The sequence below is a fragment of the Anarhichas minor genome, unplaced genomic scaffold, assembly GCF_050575085.1.
Source record: "Anarhichas minor isolate MPS153535 unplaced genomic scaffold, ASM5057508v1 ptg000065l, whole genome shotgun sequence".
NCBI lineage: Eukaryota > Metazoa > Chordata > Actinopteri > Perciformes > Anarhichadidae > Anarhichas > Anarhichas minor.
This window is the reverse complement of record NW_027466511.1, coordinates 426799-449055: the sequence shown is the minus strand read 5'-3', so window position 1 is coordinate 449055 and position 22257 is coordinate 426799. Positions and strand designations below refer to the sequence as shown.

Sequence of the window (22257 nt, the reverse complement as noted above, 5' to 3'; positions counted from 1 at the left end):
CTGGAGGGAGCAATCCACCGGTTTCCGGCAGAGCACCATGGCCTCAGATTTGGAGGTGCTAACTCTCATCCCCGCCGCTTCACACTCGGCTGCAAACCGCCCCAGTGAATGCTGGAGGTCACGATCCGAGGAGGCTAACAGGACCACATCATCTGCAAACAGCAGAGAGGCGATCCCGAGACCCCCGAACCTGACGTTCTCCACCCCCAGGCTGCGCCTAGATATCCTGTCCATGAAAGTCACGAACAGGACCAAGACTCAGATAACCAAAATATATTTAAAAAATACTAATTATCACAGAAAAAGACATTTGTGGTATTCTAATTCAATTTTGAATTTTTGAGGAATATTTAATAATTATTAACAAATTACAAACGAACAGCAGCTAAAAGTCTTCGAGATCTCTAGATCTCGCGAGAACACATGCTCGCTCTGATCTGATTCCGACTCTGGGTTCATCTCAAGTCTCTTAATTGCATCCCCGTTTCCCTCACTTGCGTCCTTTCCTTGCGTCCTAGTCCCTCCCACCAGGGATGCATGGAGGAAACCATGCGAGGTGAGAGGAAACGAGGAAATATGTTACATACATACATACATACATACATACATACATACATATATATATATATATAAGTCCTCTTCCGGATTGTTTGTTCTGTCAAATTAAACCAAAATAATATTTAACAAAGAAAATCAGGAAACGATGGGGCTTTTAATTTGAAGCCCACGGCTCTCCTTGTACCGGAAGTGATGATGTAGTCTCTGTAAATTTGAAGTTTCCGGTCAACAGAAGGTCGATAAACAACGAAACAGCAAGAGTTAACGGTTAGTGGACAGATAACGTCATCGTTAACGGTTGAACTCGTCCGTTTGCTCACTGTGAGCGGGAACTGACAACTTCCGGTGGAAGTTTGAACAAAGTCACTCGTCTCCGGATTATCGGCTAATGCTAACGTGCTAACCGTGCAGGTCTGGTGGCGGTTAGCTTCCATATCTGTTAGCTGTTAGCATGCAGTGTGTTCTGCAGAAGAAGAGACGTTTGGAGACGGAAGTGGAGCCGTGGAGCTGCAGAGCGGTGAGTGATGAAGATGATGAAGGTGAAGATGTTTTCTGAGCCGGTTTGGTTGTTTTTACATTAAAAAGGTAAAACAACCAAAAAAGTTACAAAATTACACCTTTTAGCACAATACAGCATATATCATAGTATATATAATCTGTATATATATATATATATATATCAGGGGTGTCAAACTCAATCACAGAGAGGGCCAACATTAAGAACTGTGACTACGTTGAGGGCCAAACAGGGTCAAGGGTCAACATTTAACAGGATAGAAGAGATATTGGACATTATTTTATGCAGATGTACCAGAGCCAGATGTTTGGGTTAGTTCGGTTCTATGGAAACAAACCCTTAAGATGGAGTGACGTGAGCATCAGTGAGACGACTCCTGTGTGGGTTAGTGTTCATCTTCATCACAGAGAACAGCTGATCACAGGTGTCTGGTCACAGGTGTCTGTGGTCACACGCGTCTGAAGCTGTAGCTGTAGCTCAGTGAGATGCCTCGTTAGCTCTCATCATTGAGTTTAACATATCTGATATATTCTGACAATTAAAACTCTCTCAATGTGTTGGTCCAGGACCCAGTTCCGAGTCCTTTTCAAATATTTCTCCATCGCTGTTCGTCTCGTCATCATTTAGTTCTACTGTTTTAAATTAACGAGGTCATTATTACCTACTGCCCCCCACTGGCATGGAAGAGTATTTATTACTTCTTCAGCCACTATGTTACAGCTCAGACAATATGAACCTCTGAGATGTACAGTGGGGGAAAAAAGTATTTAGTCAGCCACCAATTGTGCAAGTTCTCCCACTTAAAAAGATGAGAGAGGCCTGTAATTTTCGTCATAGGTACACTTCAACTATGAGAGACAGAATGAGAAAAAGAAAATCACAGTCTGATTTTTAAAGAATTTATTTGCAAATTATGGTGGAAAATAAATATTTGGTCAATAACAAAAGTTCATCTCAATACTTTGTTATATACCCTTTGTTGGCAATGACAGAGGTCAAACGTTTTCTGTAAGTCTTCACAAGCTTTTCACACACTGTTGCTGGTATTTTGGCCCATTCCTCCATGCAGATCTCCTCTAGAGCAGTGATGTTTTGGGGCTATCGCTGGGCAACACGGACTTTCAACTCCCTCCACAGATTTTCTATGGGGTTGAGATCTGGAGACTGGCTAGGCCACTCCAGGACCTTGAAATGCTTCTTACGAAGCCACTCCTTCGTTGCCCGGGCGGTGTGTTTGGGATCATTGTCATGCTGAAAGACCCAGCCACGTTTCATCTTCAATGCCCTTGCTGATGGAAGGAGGTTTCCACTCAAAATCTCACGATACATGGCCCCATTCATTCTTTCCTTTACACGGATCAGTCGTCCTGGTCCCCTTGCAGAAAAACAGCCCCAAAGCATGATGTTTCCACCCCCATGCTTCACAGTAGGTATGGTGTTCTTTGGATGCAACTCGGCATTCTTTCTCCTCCAAACACGACGAGTTGAGTTTTTACCAAAAAGTTCTATTTTGGTTTCATCTGACCATATGACATTCTCCCAATCCTCTTCTGGATCATCCAAATGCTCTCTAGCAAACTTCAGACGGGCCTGGACATGTACTGGCTTAAGCAGGGGGACACGTCTGGCACTGCAGGATTTGAGTCCCTGGCGGCGTAGTGTGTTACTGATGGTAGCCTTTGTTACTTTGGTCCCAGCTCTCTGCAGGTCATTCACTAGGTCCCCCCGTGTGGTTCTGGGATTTTTGTTCACCGTTCTTGTGATCATTTTGACCCCACGGGGTGAGATCTTGTGTGGAGCCCCAGATTGAGGGAGACTATCAGTGGTCTTGTATGTCTTCCATTTTCTAATAATTGCTCCCACAGTTGATTTCTTCACACCAAGCTGCTTACCTATTGCAGATTCAGTCTTCCCAGCCTGGTGCAGGTCTACAATTTTGTTTCTGGTGTCCTTTGACAGCTCTTTGGTCTTGGCCATAGTAGAGTTTGGAGTGTGACTGTTTGAGGTTGTGGACAGGTGTCTTTTATACTGATAACGAGTTCAAACAGGTGCCATTAATACAGGGAACGAGTGGAGGACAGAGGAGCCTCTTAAAGAAGAAGTTACAGGTCTGTGAGAGCCAGAAATCTTGCTTGTTTGTAGGCGACCAAATACTTATTTTACCGAGGAATTTACCAATTAATTCATTAAAAATCCTACAATGTGATTTCCTGGATTCTTTCCCCCCATTCTGTCTCTCATAGTTGAAGTGTACCTATGATGACAATTACAGGCCTCTCATCTTTTTAAGTGGGAGAACTTGCACAATTGGTGGCTGACTAAATACTTTTTTGCCCCACTGTATCACTGATGATGATCAGATCAGAATCAGCTTAATTAGCCATGTATGCTTACGCATACATGGAATTTGACTCCGGTTTCCACCGGCCTATGATGTTGTTGTTGATGATAATGATGTCACTATGTTTTGCTCTCAGAAGCGGGTGTGTTTGGGGATGGAGCTCCAGGTGACTGAGCGTCCAATGGAAACGTCCCACACCTTCACGGTGTCCAATCAGCAACAAGAACAGCAGGTGAGTTCAGGTGTTAAGCTGCGTTCACACCAAACACGGTCTCAACGCGTTGAGATGCTCCTCCCGATGGCCTATCAGCGTTGAGATGCTCCTCCCGATGGCCTATCAGCGTTGAGATGCTCCTCCTTCATCACTGATGTTGTTGAATCAGGAAACAAAGACTGTATCCGTCTGTGTTCAGAGCTCTATGACACCTCATAGTAGTAGAGAGCAAACTGTATAAATGTATAAACGATGTGGTACAAACATATATATATATATATATATATATATATATATATAACGTGTTGATTGAGCTGCTACAATGTTAGCTTAGCATAGCACCGATAGAACCAACCTCCATTCAGAAAACAAGTATTTTAAAAGTGATTTACTTGTCGTCTAGTGGAGAGAACTAAGAAAACATGAATTCAGACTTTTTACAAATCTGCATCATTGTGTAGTTATTTCGGCATCTTTTTTATTTGTTTATTACAATTAAATCACAGAAAGCGTGTTCATTTTGGGTTCGTAGTGAACCAGCAGAACCAGTGAATACACCTCCAGATGATGAACCTCTGCGGCGCGTCTAGCATGAATGACACGATTAACTTTGATGTGAACGTACCTTTAGAAGTAACGTGATATTTTGGGGCTGTTGCTATGGTAATATGTGTGTGTGTGTGTGTGTGTGTGTGTAGGTTGGTGTGGTCCGGTCCAGACCTCCTCTGCTCTGCTGTCCCAGGTGTCTCGGAGGAGAACCAGTAAGTTATGTCTTCTGTTTAGGTAATGACTCAATTAAAGGTCGACAGCAGGAGTGAGACGGGTCTGTAGAGAGACGGGTCTGCAGAGAGAGGGGTCTGCAGTGAGACGGGTCTGTAGAGACACGGGTCTGCAGTGAGACGGGTCTGTAGAGACACGGGTCTGCAGTGAGACGGGTCTGCAGAGAGACGGGTGACGTCACCCAGAGCTTTCTGAGGCTCATGGACTTCAGGCCGGACGGGTGGAGCCTGGTCCAAGCTACTGAGCTAGCTAATGCTAATGAGCTAGGCTATATGCTATTGTGTGATGCTAGCCCTGTGACCTCCAGTGGACGTGGGAGGAACTGTTTATTAAAGTCATGTTTCATGTTTTAGGGTCACATCAACCACATCATGGGCCACTGAGCAGGAGGAGGAGGAGCAGGAGGAGGCAAACAGTCATGACCCCGCCCACTGAAAGGACCAATCGGGTGCTCCTTTTCTCTGATTTTTAACATTCCTACGTTTCCAGAGCTTTCCACCACCTCTCATGTCCTTCCTCAGTCGTCATCACGTGACTTTATTGTTTGCTGGTGTGTGACAATCTGAAATCTGAGTCTGATCTTCATCACAGGATTAAATGTAAATCAGAGCACTTTTCCATTTGCTCTCTCAGATATCTACGTGTCCATGAACGCACCGTCACGTAGAGAGAAGCTGTTTTATCAGTGAGCTGCAGGATAAGCCCCGCCCCCTCTGCCTCTCCCATCCAATCACGCGGCCTTCCTCCTCTACCTGACTCAATCAGTGAGCTGCAGGCTGCCTCTGATCTGGGGGTACTTCTCAAGTCTCTTAATTGTCGTTTCCTCGCTCCTCGATCCTCGCTTGAACCGGAAGTTGTTTCTGCGCCGCCATATTGACGGCCATCCCAAAGCTCTGAGGAGCGAGGAGGGACCTCAGAGGAGCAAATTCAGTCATAATCTGAATTTCAAAACGTACAGACGCAAATAATTCATAAATAAGACGATCGCATTCCTCCGGTAGAAATGGATCCTGTGCTTATAAACAGAACACAGGACACAGTTTGTTAACAGACTACAGAGAGAAACACCTCTACAGTGGTGATCACTGTGTGTCTTTATTAGTTATTAGTGTTATTAGTTACTGTTATTAAGTACAGTGATCATGTGAACACACACAAACTTATCTAAAGTCTCTCCAGCTGTTAAAGCCGACTGACAGCTGATCAGCTGTGATCATCAGCACCGTCATCAGAAAGAGACGTCGCTTCACGTGACACAACTGAGGAAAGGACATCTCATGTCTCTTAAAACATATCTCCTCGTTTCCTTTCTCCTCGCATGGTTTCCTCCATGCATCCCTGGTGGGAGGGACTAGGACGCAAGGAAAGGACGCAAGTGAGGGAAACGGGGATGCAGTTAAGAGACTTGAGATGAACCCTGGTGAGACCTACTGCACTGTTATCTGTGTCGTTAGCTCGTTAGCTAACACCTCTGAGATAACGTTCACATGTGACGAGTGATTGTCCTCAACATCACAAAAACACTTTTCAAACATCACTTCCACAAAGAAACGTCAAACCGTGTTGAAGGTAAAATGTGTTCATTATTAGTATAATTCTTTACAATTATTTCAAAAACATAATCAAAGGGATGGTGAAGACTTTGTGTCTTCAGTGGGCTGGAGACAGGCTTCTGTGTGTCAGCGGTCTAAAGAGTTAGAGTACTTTGTACTACAACTTGTTTGGTTTTAGGTGTATTTTCACTGAGTACCTCCATTAGCATTCACTAAAAGGGAAATATTAATGTTTAGTTCTTGAAATATAATCTGAAATCTTCCTTTGTAAATTTATATTTTTGTGAAACAGTTTTTTATTGATCTGAATGTAAGGCAGCTTCCTGTAGAGCTCTATTTTTAATGACTTCCTTTCTTGAAGCTGACCAATCAGAGCGCAACATTTGTACTAGAGACTGATTAAAGAATAAAGAATAAACATTTGACTGATTAAACATAAAGATGATTTATTTCTGTTGCACCACAAGGTTCTCAACATGGCAGCTAGCAGCTAACGGTGCTGTCAGAGCTAACAGTGTTTACTTTGGGGGGGGGCATGAGCTAACCAGTGGGGCACGCTCACATGCACGCATGAACAAAGAAGCTCTGATAACACAGTTCATTCTCTGCTCAGGGAGGAATATCTATATCTTTATATAGATAGTTGATGAGATGATCTTACTTTACTGTGACGTTTTAAATATACTATACTATTTACTTTATTCGACATACTTTACTGTGACGTTTTAAATATAATATACTATACTATTTACTTTATTCGACATACTTTACTGTGACGTTTTGCGACATTGTGATGGCCTCTGTCTCTAACCACTGTAGGGTACATCTCAAGTCTCTTAATTCTCATTTCCTCGCTCCTCGATCCTCGCTTGAACCGGAAGTTGTTCTGCGCCGCCATATTGACGGCCGTCCCAAAGCGCTAATGTAGCTCTGAGGAGGGAGGAGGGACCTCGGAGGAGCCACGAGCGAGGAACCACGTGAACAGACTTCCAGGAAGTGTTTCAACGGCCGACACGCCCCCTCATTGTTCATCAGTCATGTGATTGGACGCTGCAGCCGATCGGACTGATGAGATTTTGTTCAACATGTAAACAGTGAAGACGGATCACAGAATAAACTCAAGCTTTATATTTGATTAGGTTTCTGATTCAACATCTGGTTTAAATAAATGTTCATTGTAGTCTGAACGACAAAAGGACCACAAACAACTTTCTACATTTATTAGAAAGATTTGTATTTTCATGATCTGATGTTTCCCTCAATAATTTATTATGAATACAATTATATGTATATATATATGTATATATACATATATATATATACATACATACATATATATATACATATACAGTTGTGTGAAAAAGTGTTTGCCCCCTTCCTGATTTCTTATTTTTTTTGCATGTTTGTCACACTTAAATGTTTCAGATCATCAAACAAATTTAAATATTAGACAAAGATAACACAAGTAAACACAAAATGCAGTTTTTAAATTAATTATAATTATTAAGGGGGAAAAAAAATCCAAACCTACATGGCCCTGTGTGAAAAAGTGATTGCCCCCCCCCCCCTGTTAAAACATAAATTAACTGTGGTTTATCGAAGTAATTGAGATCTATCAGTCTGGAAAAGGTTACAAAGCCATTTCTAAAGCTTTGGGACTCCAGCGAACCACAGTGAGAGCCATTATCCACAAATGGCGAAAACATGGAACAGTGGTGAACCTTCCCAGGAGTGGCCGGCCGACCAAAATTACCCCAAGAGCGCAGCGACGACTCATCCAAGAGGTCACAAAAGACCCCAGAACAACATCCAAAGAACTGCAGGCCTCACTTGCCTCAATTAAGGTCAGTGTTCATGACTCCACCATAAGAAAGAGACTGGGCAAAAATGGCCTGCATGGCAGAGTTCCAAGACGAAAACCACTGCTGAGCAAAAAGAACATAAAGGCTCGTCTCAGTTTTGCCAGAAAACATCTTGATGATCCCCAAGACTTTTGGGAAAATACTCTGTGGACTGACGAGACAAAAGTTGAACTTTTTGGAAGGTGTATGTCCCATTACATCTGGCGTCAAAGTAACACGGCATTTCAGAAAAGGAACATCATACCAACAGTAAAATATGGTGGTGGTAGTGTGATGGTCTGGGGCTGTTTTGCTGCTTCAGGACCTGGAAGACTTGCTGTGGTAAATGGAACCATGAATTCTGCTGTCTACCAAAAAATCCTGAAGGAGAATGTCCGGCCATCTGTTCGTGACCTCAAGCTGAAGCGCACTTGGGTTCTGCAGCAGGACAATGATCCAAAACACACCAGCAAGTCCACCTCTGAATGGCTTAAGAAAAACAAAATGAAGACTTTGGAGTGGCCTAGTCAAAATCCCGACCTGAATCCGATTGAGATGCTGTGGCATGTCCTTAAAAAGGCGGTTCATGCTCGAAAACCCTCCAATGTGGCTGAATTACAACAATTCTGCAAAGATGAGTGGGCCAAAATTCCTCTACAGCGCTGTAAAAGACTCATTGCCAGTTATCACAAACGCTTGATTGCAGTTGTTGCTGCTAAGGGTGGCCCAACCAGTTATTAGGTTTAGGGGGCAATCACTTTTTCACACAGGGCCATGTAGGTTTGGACTTTTTTTCCCCCTTAATAATAAAAACCTTCATTTAAAAACTGCATTTTGTGTTTACTTGTGTTATCTTTGTCTAATATTTAAATTTGTTTGATGATCTGAAACATTTAAGTGTGACAAACATGCAAAAAAATAAGAAATCAGGAAGGGGGCAAACACTTTTTCACACAACTGTATATATATGTATACACATATATATATGTATACACATATATATATGTGTATACGTATCCGTATACGTACACACATGTACACGTACACACATGTATACGTATGTGTATACGTATCGATACAGTTAGTTAACTTTAATCTGGTGTGTGTGTGTGTGTGTGTGTGTGGGGTCAGGCCGTAGACAGAGGAGTGGTGTTCGAGGTGTCGTACTCAGCAGCCATCAGAGACTCCACCAGGAGGCGCTACACCATCGCTAACGCCGTCTCTCTGATGGAGAGCTGTAAAGGGAAGGTACGTCCTTTTTGTCCCAAACGGCTTCCGTCCGTTTGTTATGACACATTCAGTGATGTAACGGGGATGTCAGAGGAGGTGGAGGCGGAGCCTGAAACTGTCTTTGTCTTTCAGAATGTGATCCTGTCCAGTGCAGCTGAGAAGGTCAGTGATCAATCGGTTAATAATCAATAATGTGTTATCAGTTTACGATCACTATAAAATAATAATGTGTGTGTGTGTCCTCAGCCTCTGGAGCTCAGAGGTCCTTATGACATCACCAACCTGTATCCTTCCTGTTGGTTCACCAACAACCAGCAGTCGTCAACAGAAACACTGCTGTGTGTGTGTGTGGTACTCTTTCACACTCTTTCACACAACTGTACATATATATATATATATATATATACATATATATATGTATATACATATATATATGTATATATACATATACATATATATACATATATATATATATATATATATACATATATATACATATATATATGTATATACATATATATATGTATATATACATATACATATATATACATATATATGTATATATACATATATATACATATATATACATATATATGTATATATACATATATATACATATATATATATGTATATATACATATATATATATATATATACATATATATATATATACATATATATATATATATATACATATATATATATATATGTATATATACATATATATATACATATATATATGTATATATATGATATGTATATATATATATACATATATATACATATATATGTATATATATATGTATATATATATATATACGTATATATATATACATATATATATATACGTATATATATATACATATATATATACGTATATATATATACGTATATATATATATATATATATATATATACTTATATATATATATATATACGTATATATATATATATATATATACATATATGTATATATATATACGTATATATTTATTTTTTACATGCTGTACTATGACTTATTTACATACGTAACAATAAAACACTTGACAGAAATTCATCTCAGTTGGGTTTTATTTTACAAATTCTTCTAAATCTTAATTACTCATGACTCATTCTGAACAACAATAATACATCAGATGGTGTTTCGAGTTTCAATGAAAACGGAAATGAAGTTCATCATCAATTGATTTTCTGTCTATAAACAATTTGTAAAAAAAAAACATCAGAATGGGCCTGTTGACTCCGTCCAGAAGCCCCTCCCTCCTCAGCTGTCAATCACTCAGGTGAGGTTTGGCTCTCTTGGCTGCAGGAGCTTCACCTGCTCGGATAAAAAAAACAAGTTTCACTCACCTGAATCCCACCTGTCATCAGAGCCGTTATTGATCAGCCTTCGATTATCAGAAATCAACAGAGTGATTGACGAGGTGAACCTACAGTCAGCAGGTGGAGCCTCCTGCTGGCTGGAGGACTCACTGCAGGTCTTCATGGTGTAGACGATGCCGCTGGCCGACTTCCTGGTTTCTGATAAACAGACATGTTGATCAATGATAATGTTTCATAACCAAAATTTGATTCAACAATCCCTGCAGCTTTATGTACATTAAAACCACATTCAGCCCTCTGTGGTAGTATTGACAGTACAAATAGCAGTAGTACTACTTACCTGCGTGTAGTACAACTGATCGACAAGTAGAAGAAACAGCTTCTTTAGCGTCTCGATCGGACAAACCGAACAACAAACCTCTGAGAAAACATCAGGAAAACAACTGGAAGTACTACGCAGAGTACTGGACACACACACAGAGTACTGGACATACAGAGTACCACACACACACACACACACACACACACACACACACACACACACACACACACACACACACACACACACACACACACACACACACACACACACACACACACACACACACACACACACACACACACACACACACACACACACAAAGCAGTGTTTCTGTTGACGACTGCTGGTTGTTGGTGAACCAACAGGAAGGATACAGGTTGGTGATGTCATAAGGACCTCTGAGCTCCAGAGGCTGAGGACACACACACACATTATTATTTTATAGTGATCGTAAACTGATAACACATTATTGATTATTAACCGATTGATCACTGACCTTCTCAGCTGCACTGGACAGGATCACATTCTGAAAGACAAAGACAGTTTCAGGCTCCGCCTCCACCTCCTCTGACATCCCCGTTACATCACTGAATGTGTCATAACAAACGGACGGAAGCCGTTTGGGACAAAAAGGACGTACCTTCCCTTTACAGCTCTCCATCAGAGAGACGGCGTTAGCGATGGTGTAGCGCCTCCTGGTGGAGTCTCTGATGGCTGCTGAGTACGACACCTCGAACACCACTCCTCTGTCTACGGCCTGACCCCACACACACACACACACACACACACCAGATTAAAGTTAACTAACTGTATCGATACGTATACACATACGTATACATGTGTGTACGTGTACATGTGTGTACGTATACGGATACGTATACACATATATATATGTGTATACATATATATATGTGTATACATATATATACAGTTGTGTGAAAAAGTGTTTGCCCCCTTCCTGATTTCTTATTTTTTTGCATGTTTGTCACACTTAAATGTTTCAGATCATCAAACAAATTTAAATATTAGACAAAGATAACACAAGTAAACACAAAATGCAGTTTTTAAATGAAGGTTTTTATTATTAAGGGGGAAAAAATGTGTATATATATATATATATATGTGTATAGGGTTAGGGTTAGGGTTAGTATACATATATATATATATATATACATATACATATGTATATATATATACATATGTATATATACATATATATATATATATATATATATATGTGTATACATATATATGTATATATATATATATATATATATATATATATATATATATATATATATATATATATATATATATGTGTATACATATATATATGTATATATATATATATATATATATATATATATATATATATATATATATATATATATGTATACATGTATACATATATACTGTAATAATGACAGTAGTATTAGTTATAATAATAATGAATCTCACCCCGTTGACCGGTGCTCTCTTGAAGAAGAATGGAAGTTTCTCCGTCACTGAGATACAGATGATGTCAACATCATATATCATACAGGCCGCCTGCACACGCACGCGCACACACACACACACACACACACACACACACACACACACACACACACACACACACACACACACACACACACACACACACACACACACAGTATTAACTTCAGTAAAAGTAGATCAACCATTTAAACTCTATTAAGCTAGATTGAGTGAAAGTACTGCAGTATAATCAGCAGTAATTGAATGTTGTTGCTACTGTGAGTACGGTTGGCTCGTCATAACAATATGTTGTACTTTATGTACCTGAGTATCTGAGCTGTCACATAAATGTACAGCAGCATGTACAGCAGTATAACTAATACTCACATGGAAGAGTTTCTCTGTGGTTGGCTGGACGGAGAGGAGGTCGAAACAACGATACTCTGCAGCGTTAGGCCTCTGAAAACACACACACACACACACACACACACACACACACCAGATTATTGATTATCAGCGCTTTGTCTCTTTATCCTCAGAGGACAGCGGGCCGTCCTCTGAGGACACTGATTCCCTGAACATTCCTGTAGAGCAGCAGATAAAATGGCCGACATCCTGACATCTTAAACTTCATCACATATGTCCTCCTCTGTTCTTTCCATCATCATCACTAAAGCTGAGCAATAACTCATCAATCAATCAGTCGATCAAAGAAACTGTTGGCTCGTCGTTTTTTTAAGCATAAACTGTGAAAAGATGCTAATTATTGTTATTATTTCACGATAAAGTGAAAGCAGAGGGAGCCAACACGTGAGTCGCCCGCAAGGCATGTTCTAAAAACAGCACTAGTATGAAGAAAAATCACTGTCAGAATCCAAGAGAGCAAATAAGATCCACGCACACGCGTGTGTAGAGGTCCCGTGTGTGAAAATTAAACAGCAGCGCACGTATATTACTTTGACGAGCACTTTCACATCATATCTGCTCACGCCGGCAAAATTGCAGCCAGCGAGGAGAAAACCCTGCTTTGAGCGCGAGGACTCCCCCTAGTGGAGGATGAGGACTCCCCCTCGTGGAGGACGAGGACTCCCCCTAGTGGAGGACTCCCCCTAGTGGAAGACTCCCCCTAGTGGAAGACTCCCCCTAGTGGAAGACTCCCCCTAGTGGAGGACAAGGACTCCCCCTAGTGGAAGACTCCGCCTAGTGGAGGACGAGGACTCCCCCTAGTGGAGGACGAGGACTCCCCCTAGTGGAAGACTCCCCCTAGTGGAGGACGAGGACTCCCCCTAGTGGAAGACTCCCCCTAGTGGAGGACGCCCCCTAGTGGAGGACTCCCCCTAGTGGAAGACTCCCCCTAGTGGAAGACTCCCCCTAGTGGAGGACAAGGACTCCCCCTAGTGGAAGACTCCCCCTAGTGGAGGACGAGGACTCCCCCTAGTGGAGGACACCCCCTGGTGGAGGACGCCCCCTAGTGGAGGACTACATCACTGCTCTTCTGCTCGCTCACAAGTACTTGTTCTTTTTGACACTGAGTGGGCGGATCCAGTCACTATTGTATAACTAAATTTAATTGTTTACAATCCTGGTCTTTGGGTTGGCCGGATATCACTCGGATATCAATCTGACATCACTGATCATTTGTATCAACACGGACAGAGGTCATGATCTGTTCAAACGTGTTACAAAGGTCGTGGTTCGTACAAACGAGACATGATGTGAAGATGTGACAGTTCATCATTTCATAAAAAATGTTAGAAGTGATAATTTGTACAAAAATATAACAGGTATGATTTTGAATAAAATACACAATCATTGTCAATGATTACTGTGAGGAATAATTCACATGGACATGTGATCAGACAGACATTATTATTAAAAGGTGATGTCAGGACGGAGCCCGTGGTCCTCTCAGTGCCCTGCTGTAGGAACATGAGGTCATCAGAGATCAATCTATGAGATCATGATCAGCACATCGTTGGTACTTTAAGGTTTAACTTTACTGAGAAACAAGATTCACGAGAAGAAGGAATCTGTCATGGACATCCTGAAAGATTTCAAAATAAAAGCAACACTCACAAAGTGACTGGAGTCTGACATCACAACGGTCAGTCTGTTCAGCACTCTGATTGGACGATAGCGACCCTGACGGAGACAAAGACGGACGTAAACGACAACACAAACAGTCATCTTCATCTTCATCATCTTCATACCTGAACGACGGGCAGCTCATCAATCAGCTCTTTGATCGGCGTCGGGGTCGGAATCTCCTGCAAACAGGAAACAAAACAGAGAGTTACAAAATAAAAGTCAGTCTCGACCGTTTAATATTTACTAATTTAATTAAGAAAGGAAGGTAGAAGAGGACTTTTATTTAATTTGAATATATATATAAATAAATAAATATATATAAATATAAATATATCCATCCATCCTCCTCCTCCTCCTCCTCTTATCCGGGGTCGGGTCGCAGTGGCAGCAGGCTGACCCAGACCTCCCTCTCCCCGCCCCAACATGTTCCAGCTCATACTGGGGATCCCAGTATAAATATATATTTAAATATACATATATAAATAAATATATTTCTGTTTTTGACTGAGTTCCTGAAAGTAAACACTCACCTGTTTCTTTTTGGTCGCCGGTTCAAACACGTAATTGATGGCGACTGTGGAGAAACCGACTGAGGAAGAAAACACACAAACACACATTATTATTATTACTTATTATTATTATTAAAGTATTTATTGTTATTTATTATTGAATTATTATTATTTATTTATAATGTATTATTATTATTTATTATTATGTAATATTATTATTATTATTATTATTATTATTATTATATTATTATAGTTCATATTATAGTTCGCCTACAGAGCCAACAGGTCTGTAGGCGCCGCAGTCAACTTGGCCCTTCATTTCATGCTCCAGCATCTAGACTCCTCAGGAACCTACACCAGGATCCTGTTTGTGGACTTCAGCTCTGCCTTCAACACCATCATCCCGTCTCTGCTGCATGACAAGCTCTCCCAGCTGCACGTGCCCGACTCCACCTGCAAGTGGATCACAGACTTCCTGTCTGACAGGAAGCAGCACGTGAAGCTGGGAAAACACGTCTCAGCCTCTCGGACCATCAGCACCGGCTCCCCCCAAGGCTGCGTTCTTTCCCCTCTGCTCTTCTCCCTGTACACCAACAACTGCACTACCAGTCACCAGTCCGTCAAGCTCCTGAAGTTTGCGGATGACACCACCCTCATTGGACTCATCTCTGGTGGGGATGAGTCCGCCTACAGGTGGGAGACTGACCATCTGGTGACCTGGTGCAGTCTGAACAACTTAGAGCTCAACGCTCTAAAGACAGTGGAGATGGTTGTGGATTTCCGGAAGAATGCAGCCCCACATGCCCCTATCACCCTGTGTGACTCCCCCTATCTCCCTGTGTGACTCCCCCTATCTCCCTGTGTGACTCCCCCTATCACCATGTGACTCCCCCTATCTCCCTGTGTGACTCCCCCTATCACCCTGTGTGACTCCCCCTATCACCCTGTGTGACTCCCCCTATCACCGTGTGACTCCCCCTATCACCCTGTGTGACTCCCCCTATCACCCTGTGTGACTCCCCCTATCACCCTGTGTGACTCCCCCTATCACCGTGCGACTCCCCCTATCACCGTGCGACTCCCTCTATCACCGTGCGACTCCCCCTATCACCGTGCGACTCCCCCTATCACCGTGCGACTCCCCCTATCACCGTGCGACTCCCCCTATCACCGTGCGACTCCCCCTATCACCGTGTGACTCCCCCTATCTCCCTGTGTGACTCCCCCTATCACCGTGTGACTCCCCCTATCTCCCTGTGTGACTCCCCCTATCACCGTGTGACTCCCCCTATCTCCCTGTGTGACTCCCCCTATCACCGTGTGACTCCCCCTATCTCCCTGTGTGACTCCCCCTATCACCGTGCGACTCCCCCTATCACCGTGCGACTCCCCCTATCTCCCTGTGTGATTCCCCCTATCTCCCTGTGTGACTCCCTCTATCACCGTGTGACTCCCCCTATCTCCCTGTGTGATTCCCCCTATCTCCCTGTGTGACTCCCCCTATCTCCCTGTGTGACTCCCCCTATCTCCCTGTGTGACTCCCCCTATCACCGTGCGACTCCCTCTATCACCGTGCGACTCCCCCTATCACCGTGCGACTCCCCCTATCACCGTGCGACTCCCCCTATCACCGTGCGACTCCCTCTATCACCGTGCGACTCCCCCTATCACCGTGCGACTCCCCCTATCACCGTGCGACTCCCCCTATCACCGTGTGACTCCCCCTATCACCGTGTGACTCCCCCTATCTCCCTGTGTGACTCCCCCTATCACCGTGCGACTCCCTCTATCACCGTGCGACTCCCCCTATCACCGTGCGACTCCCCCTATCACCGTGCGACTCCCCCTATCACCGTGCGACTCCCCCTATCACCGTGTGACTCCCCCTATCACCGTGTGACTCCCCCTATCTCCCTGTGTGACTCCCCCTATCACCGTGTGACTCCCCCTATCTCCCTGTGTGACTCCCCCTATCTCCCTGTGTGACTCCCCCTATCACCGTGCGACTCCCCCTATCACCGTGTGACTCCCCCTATCACCGTGCGACTCCCCCTATCACCGTGCGACTCCCCCTATCTCCCTGTGTGACTCCCCCTATCACCGTGTGACTCCCCCTATCACCGTGCGACTCCCCCTATCACCGTGTGACTCCCCCTATCTCCCTGTGTGACTCCCCCTATCACCGTGTGACTCCCCCTATCACCCTGTGTGACTCCCCCTATCACCCTGTGTGACTCCCCCTATCACCGTGTGACTCCCCCTATCACCGTGTGACTCCCCCTATCTCCCTGTGTGACTCCCCCTATCACCGTGCGACTCCCCCTATCACCGTGCGACTCCCCCTATCTCCCTGTGTGATTCCCCCTATCTCCCTGTGTGACTCCCTCTATCACCGTGTGACTCCCCCTATCTCCCTGTGTGATTCCCCCTATCTCCCTGTGTGACTCCCCCTATCTCCCTGTGTGACTCCCCCTATCTCCCTGTGTGACTCCCCCTATCACCGTGCGACTCCCTCTATCACCGTGCGACTCCCCCTATCACCGTGCGACTCCCCCTATCACCGTGCGACTCCCCCTATCACCGTGCGACTCCCTCTATCACCGTGCGACTCCCCCTATCACCGTGCGACTCCCCCTATCACCGTGCGACTCCCCCTATCACCGTGTGACTCCCCCTATCACCGTGTGACTCCCCCTATCTCCCTGTGTGACTCCCCCTATCACCGTGCGACTCCCTCTATCACCGTGCGACTCCCCCTATCACCGTGCGACTCCCCCTATCACCGTGCGACTCCCCCTATCACCGTGCGACTCCCCCTATCACCGTGTGACTCCCCCTATCACCGTGTGACTCCCCCTATCTCCCTGTGTGACTCCCCCTATCACCGTGTGACTCCCCCTATCTCCCTGTGTGACTCCCCCTATCTCCCTGTGTGACTCCCCCTATCACCGTGCGACTCCCCCTATCACCGTGTGACTCCCCCTATCACCGTGCGACTCCCCCTATCACCGTGCGACTCCCCCTATCTCCCTGTGTGACTCCCCCTATCACCGTGTGACTCCCCCTATCACCGTGCGACTCCCCCTATCACCGTGTGACTCCCCCTATCTCCCTGTGTGACTCCCCCTATCACCGTGTGACTCCCCCTATCACCCTGTGTGACTCCCCCTATCACCCTGTGTGACTCCCCCTATCACCGTGTGACTCCCCCTATCACCGTGTGACTCCCCCTATCTCCCTGTGTGACTCCCCCTATCTCCCTGTGTGACTCCCCCTATCTCCCTGTGTGACTCCCCCTATCTCCCTGTGTGACTCTCCCTATCTCCCTGTGTGACTCCCCCTATCTCCCTGTGTGACTCCCCCGTTGACGCGGTGGAGTCCTTCCGCTTCCTGGGCTCCATCATATCCCAGGACCTCAAGTGGGAGCTGAACATCAGCTCCATCACCAAGAAGGCTCAGCAGAGGATGTACTTCCTGAGGCAGCTGAAGAAATGCAACCTGCCAAAGACAATGATGGTGCACTTCTACACAGCCATCATTGAGTCCATCCTCTGCTCCTCCATCACGGTCTGGTACGCTGCTGCCACTGCCAAGGACAAGGGCAGACTGCAGCGCATCATTCGCTCTGCTGAGAGAGTGATTGGCTGCAATCTGCCGTCCCTCCAGGACTTGTTCACTTCAAGAACCCTGAAGCGAGCAAGAAGGATTGTAGCCGACCCCTCTCACCCTGGACATGAACTGTTTGTGCCCCTTCCATCTGGCAGGAGGCTGAGGTCCATCAGGACCAAGACCTCACGCCACATGAACAGCTTCTTTCCATCCGCAGTCGGGCTCATTAACAGAGCCCGGGACCCCTACTGACTCTGTCATCCCCAGGACAACCTCCTACCGGTCACTCCCCTGCATCCCTTCTATTACACTCGACACTTTACACTACACTTACATCTCACTTCTTTATAGTCCTGTCATCTCTTCGTTTGTGCACTTTATTTTATATTTCATTTATTTTATATTTCACTTTATTTTATATTTCATATCTCTTGTAAATTGTAATGTTTCTACTTGCACTGATTGTTGTTGATTGTTAAATGTTTGCACCTCCCGTCACACCAAATTCCTTGTATGTTCAACATACCATGGCAATAAACGGTTCTGATTCGGATTAGTCAGTGAGCATGTATCTGATTTAATGACGTCATCATTGGTTCTGTTTTTACATCTACAACATTCACTCTGTTCGTGTTAATATTTTGGGTTATCTCATTAAAATACTGTCTTTTTGTTCATTTGTGTCGCAGAATGTTCCACTTTAAGTTATTTGTTTCACTAATATGTTAAAGTTTGTTCTATTTGTTACCAACAACAAGATAAACGTTACATAGATGTGATGAGTCATGATGGGTTTACATTTAACTTAATATCTTTATTATGTGTAATTCTCAGTTCTATTGTTAATAAGAACATCAACTGTAAATAGAGAGATGTTTGAGTCTGGTCGGATGATTAGTCGAGTGTCTGAGGCCTAAAACATCAATAACTTAATAAAGTAATCAAACTGTGGTTCATTACGGTACCGACACTCTGGTCCTGAGGTACAGAACAAACACTCTGAACACTGAGCTCCGTCCCGGTGCTAGCTCTGTTAGCGCCCCGGTCTTTATGAGACTCTGTCCCGGTGCTAGCTCTGTTAGCGCCCCGGTCTTTATGAGACTCTGTCCCGGTGCTAGCTCTGTTAGCGCCCCGGTCTTTATGAGACTCTGTCCCGGTGCTAGCTCTGTTTGCGCCCCGGTCTTTATGAGACTCTGTCCCGGTGCTAGCTCTGTTTGCGCCCCGGTCTTTATGAGACTCTGTCCCGGTGCTAGCTCTGTTAGCGCCCCGGTCTTTATGAGACTCTGTCCCGGTGCTAGCTCTGTTAGCGCCCCGGTCTTTATGAGACTCTGTCCCGGTGCTAGCTCTGTTTGCGCCCCGGTCTTTATGAGACTCTGTCCCGGTGCTAGCTCTGTTTGCGCCCCGGTCTTTATGAGACTCTGTCCCGGTGCTAGCTCTGTTTGCGCCCCGGTCTTTATGAGACTCTGTCCCGGTGCTAGCTCTGTTTGCGCCCCGGTCTTTATGAGCCTCTGTCCCGGTGCTAGCTCTGTTAGCGCCCCGGTCAACAGGCACCAGACTCCGGCTGTTAAAGAGTGTTTTTAGAGGAGGAGACTCACGGTGAGCCGCGGTCTCTATGAGACTCTTCAGGCGGCTCCTCTCGGTGGTGAAGCTCAGGTTTAGATCCATAAACACCGACATGATGATAAACTATCTGTGATGCTAACAGAAGCTCTGCGACACACGTGTGGCGCCGAACAGCCTGATGGGAGATGTAGTCCTCTAGTATTAAAACAGTTGTTAAAACTTAATACATTTTAAGATGATACTGTTATTAAAGAGAAGCGTTCATTCATTGATAAAAACGTCAGTTCTATGAATGGAGTCTGAAATGAAATGATTCATATTATATATTATAAAAACACATTTTATTACTCCATTTAATTTATGTAAACATAAAGTATAATACATGTAAACTGTTCACGATATTCACTATATATGATCATTGTAGATTATCTGAATTATAAAATAATAAAAAGTGAAAAGTTTCTCTTCTTCACTTGTTTCCTGTTGGGAGCGGAAACACGTCCTAACAGAGAAGAAGAAGAGGTCACAGACTCCGTGAAGAAGAGACTGCAGGTATAGAAACACACCGTAGTCCAGACGGTCTGATGAGTCAGCGTTCACCCCGTCATCTGAAGACAAAGTCAAACATTTATTTATTTTGGTTTATTTTTATGCCAGATATTTAAAGCGTATTGTGCATACTGCATTGTTGTTCTCTACACATCAACATGTTCTCAACATGTCCTCCACTATAAGCACCGTTTCCAGTCTTAGTGCTAAGCTAGGCTTCAGACTGGTTCAGTGACGACCATGTTGAGACCTCTGAAGATCGGCCATCTGTCAGCTTGCTGCTGCTCAAACTTTGTCTCCAGGATGAGGTTCAGTAACTGATTGTTGGATTGATTGAGTGGTGCATTGATTGATTGATTGGTGGATTGATTGATTGGTGGATTGATCCTCAGGTACGTGAACAGGCTGAAGGAGGATGATGAATTGTGTGCTGCAGCGCTGCAGAACGGTCACATGTTCCTGTTCCACCGTCTGTCTCCTCTGCTACAACTCACTCAGCAAGGAACCTTAAGACCAGCTACACTGAACCTCAGTACCATAAGTATAGAGCCACAGGTACAGTTCAGAGAACCTCAGCAAAAAGAACTACAGGTCAATTACAGATACACAGGAACAAGACCAATGGAAGGGAAACGCAAGTGGAGAACCACAGGTGGAGAACCACGAGTACAAAAGCTCAGCAATGTCATTACAGTTAGAGAACTTTGAAGAGTGTCAGTGAAAAAGAAGAATGAAAAGGACAAAGTCACATTGTAGAACCTCAGAAAGAACCATAACCTGAGGCACAAACATTGTGTTGTGGGTTCCAGACGTGCAGTCGGTCCTGGAGACTCGGTTCTGACAGAACCCTGCTGAAGGAGTCGGTTCTAATTGGCTGCTCTGAACAGAACCAGGTCCAGTTCTGTCTGGACGTCGGTAAGAACATTTCAACTAAAATACTGTTGCTGTGAACTCCGTGCAGTTTAGTGAGTCTCTGAATGCACCAGTCTACTGTGGGTTCTATGTGTTCTGGTCTGTTTGGGGTTCTAGGAGAACTGGATCAGGCCTCAGTAGAAGAACTGTGTGGAGGAACCTTCATCAATCTGAGGAAGGCCTTCTTTCTTCTGATGGGAGCAGAGGCACCTCTAGTGGCCAAGGTGGGTTACTACAACTGTGCTGTGTGTGTCTTAATCTGACCGACCTGTTGATGTAGAATGAACCTTCAGAGTCTCTTCAGGTATCAGGTCCTGATCTGGTTCTGGTTCCGTCCTTCAGGGTCAGGCTCTGCTACGCTGGCATCAAACCAGTGGCTTCTGCAGCTCCACAGGAGAACCGACCCACCGGGACCAGGCAGGAAGTCAGCGAGTCTGCAGCCGGTCCGGTATCATCTACTACCCCAAGGTACCACTGTAGACCAGAACCAGATCCAAACCAGCCGTAGACCAGAACCAGATCCAAACCAGCTGTAGACCAGATCTCATCACCTCCAAACCAGCTTGTTTCCTTGTTCTTGGTGGTTTCTGTAGTTTAGACCAGAACCACACACAACTCATCCAGACTACAGAGTCCAGACCGGAGGCTGTGAGACGTCCTGAGACCCAGAAGGACTTGTTTATATGAACCAGAACATGTACTGAGCACTGAGGGGGGGGGCGGCGTATGAGGTCATCGTTCAGTGTGACTTCATAAGCTGTTAATGTTCCTCCACAATAAAGATCTGATCACAGACCAGTGTTTCTTTAACAACAAGTAAAGCTCTCGCCATCTCCAGATGTTCCTTTGTTTCACGTATCAGAAGTATTAAT

General features: G+C 44.4%; 3 protein-coding genes and 1 long non-coding RNA gene across 5 annotated transcripts; 3 read left to right on the top strand and 1 right to left on the bottom strand.

The window, feature by feature from the left end:
* The first annotated feature begins 757 nt into the window (after positions 1-757).
* Positions 758-6403, top strand: LOC142933986 (uncharacterized). The gene is made up of 4 exons (XM_076078326.1): positions 758-1075; positions 3553-3648; positions 4329-4391; positions 4764-6403. Exons 1-4 carry the CDS (start codon positions 1010-1012, stop codon positions 4791-4793), a joined length of 255 nt encoding a protein of 84 aa, XP_075934441.1. The 5' UTR covers positions 758-1009; the 3' UTR covers positions 4794-6403.
* Positions 6404-7890: 1487 nt separating this feature from the next.
* LOC142933987 (uncharacterized) lies at positions 7891-9370 on the top strand. The gene is made up of 3 exons (XR_012947654.1): positions 7891-9052; positions 9167-9196; positions 9281-9370. It is a non-coding gene; the product is annotated as an uncharacterized LOC142933987 (long non-coding RNA).
* Positions 9371-10087: 717 nt separating this feature from the next.
* On the bottom strand, positions 10088-20094 carry rpp30 (ribonuclease P/MRP 30 subunit). The gene is made up of 12 exons (XM_076078337.1): positions 19957-20094; positions 14774-14832; positions 14366-14422; positions 14232-14297; positions 12543-12614; positions 12138-12227; positions 11320-11436; positions 11176-11205; positions 11054-11091; positions 10698-10777; positions 10469-10555; positions 10088-10352 (listed from the first exon to the last, which is right to left on the bottom strand). The coding sequence occupies exons 1-12, from the start codon at positions 20036-20038 to the stop codon at positions 10306-10308; spliced, it is 825 nt and encodes a 274-aa protein (XP_075934452.1). The 5' UTR covers positions 20039-20094; the 3' UTR covers positions 10088-10305.
* A 320-nt stretch (positions 20095-20414) lies between these two features.
* nudt13 (nudix (nucleoside diphosphate linked moiety X)-type motif 13) lies at positions 20415-22178 on the top strand. 2 transcript variants are annotated; one of them, XM_076078302.1, is made up of 5 exons: positions 20415-20781; positions 20866-21028; positions 21283-21388; positions 21503-21609; positions 21690-22178. In XM_076078302.1, exons 1-5 carry the CDS (start codon positions 20714-20716, stop codon positions 21891-21893), a joined length of 648 nt encoding a protein of 215 aa, XP_075934417.1. In that variant the 5' UTR covers positions 20415-20713; the 3' UTR covers positions 21894-22178. The 2 variants fall into 2 exon arrangements, with proteins under 2 accessions (XP_075934417.1, XP_075934418.1); XM_076078303.1 differs by having other exon boundaries at positions 20416-20781; positions 21728-22178.
* Positions 22179-22257: the final 79 nt, after the last annotated feature.

Excerpts from the sequence above, each read along its gene's own strand:
- LOC142933986 (XM_076078326.1), top strand. The coding sequence starts at position 1,010 with ATGCAGTGTGTTCTGCAGAAGAAGAGACGTTTGGAGACGGAAGTGGAG. Across the intron at positions 1,076-3,552 it reads AGCCGTGGAGCTGCAGAGCG|AAGCGGGTGTGTTTGGGGAT; the intron begins GTGAGTGATGAA and ends TTTTGCTCTCAG. Across the intron at positions 3,649-4,328 it reads ATCAGCAACAAGAACAGCAG|GTTGGTGTGGTCCGGTCCAG; the intron begins GTGAGTTCAGGT and ends GTGTGTGTGTAG.
- rpp30 (XM_076078337.1), bottom strand. The coding sequence starts at position 20,038 with ATGTCGGTGTTTATGGATCTAAACCTGAGCTTCACCACCGAGAGGAGC. Across the intron at positions 12,228-12,542 it reads CCACAGAGAAACTCTTCCAT|GCGGCCTGTATGATATATGA; the intron begins GTGAGTATTAGT and ends GTGCGTGTGCAG. Across the intron at positions 10,556-10,697 it reads ATCAGTTGTACTACACGCAG|AAACCAGGAAGTCGGCCAGC; the intron begins GTAAGTAGTACT and ends TCTGTTTATCAG.
- nudt13 (XM_076078302.1), top strand. The coding sequence starts at position 20,714 with ATGTTGAGACCTCTGAAGATCGGCCATCTGTCAGCTTGCTGCTGCTCA. Across the intron at positions 21,029-21,282 it reads CCATAAGTATAGAGCCACAG|ACGTGCAGTCGGTCCTGGAG; the intron begins GTACAGTTCAGA and ends TGTGGGTTCCAG. Across the intron at positions 21,389-21,502 it reads CCAGTTCTGTCTGGACGTCG|GAGAACTGGATCAGGCCTCA; the intron begins GTAAGAACATTT and ends TTGGGGTTCTAG.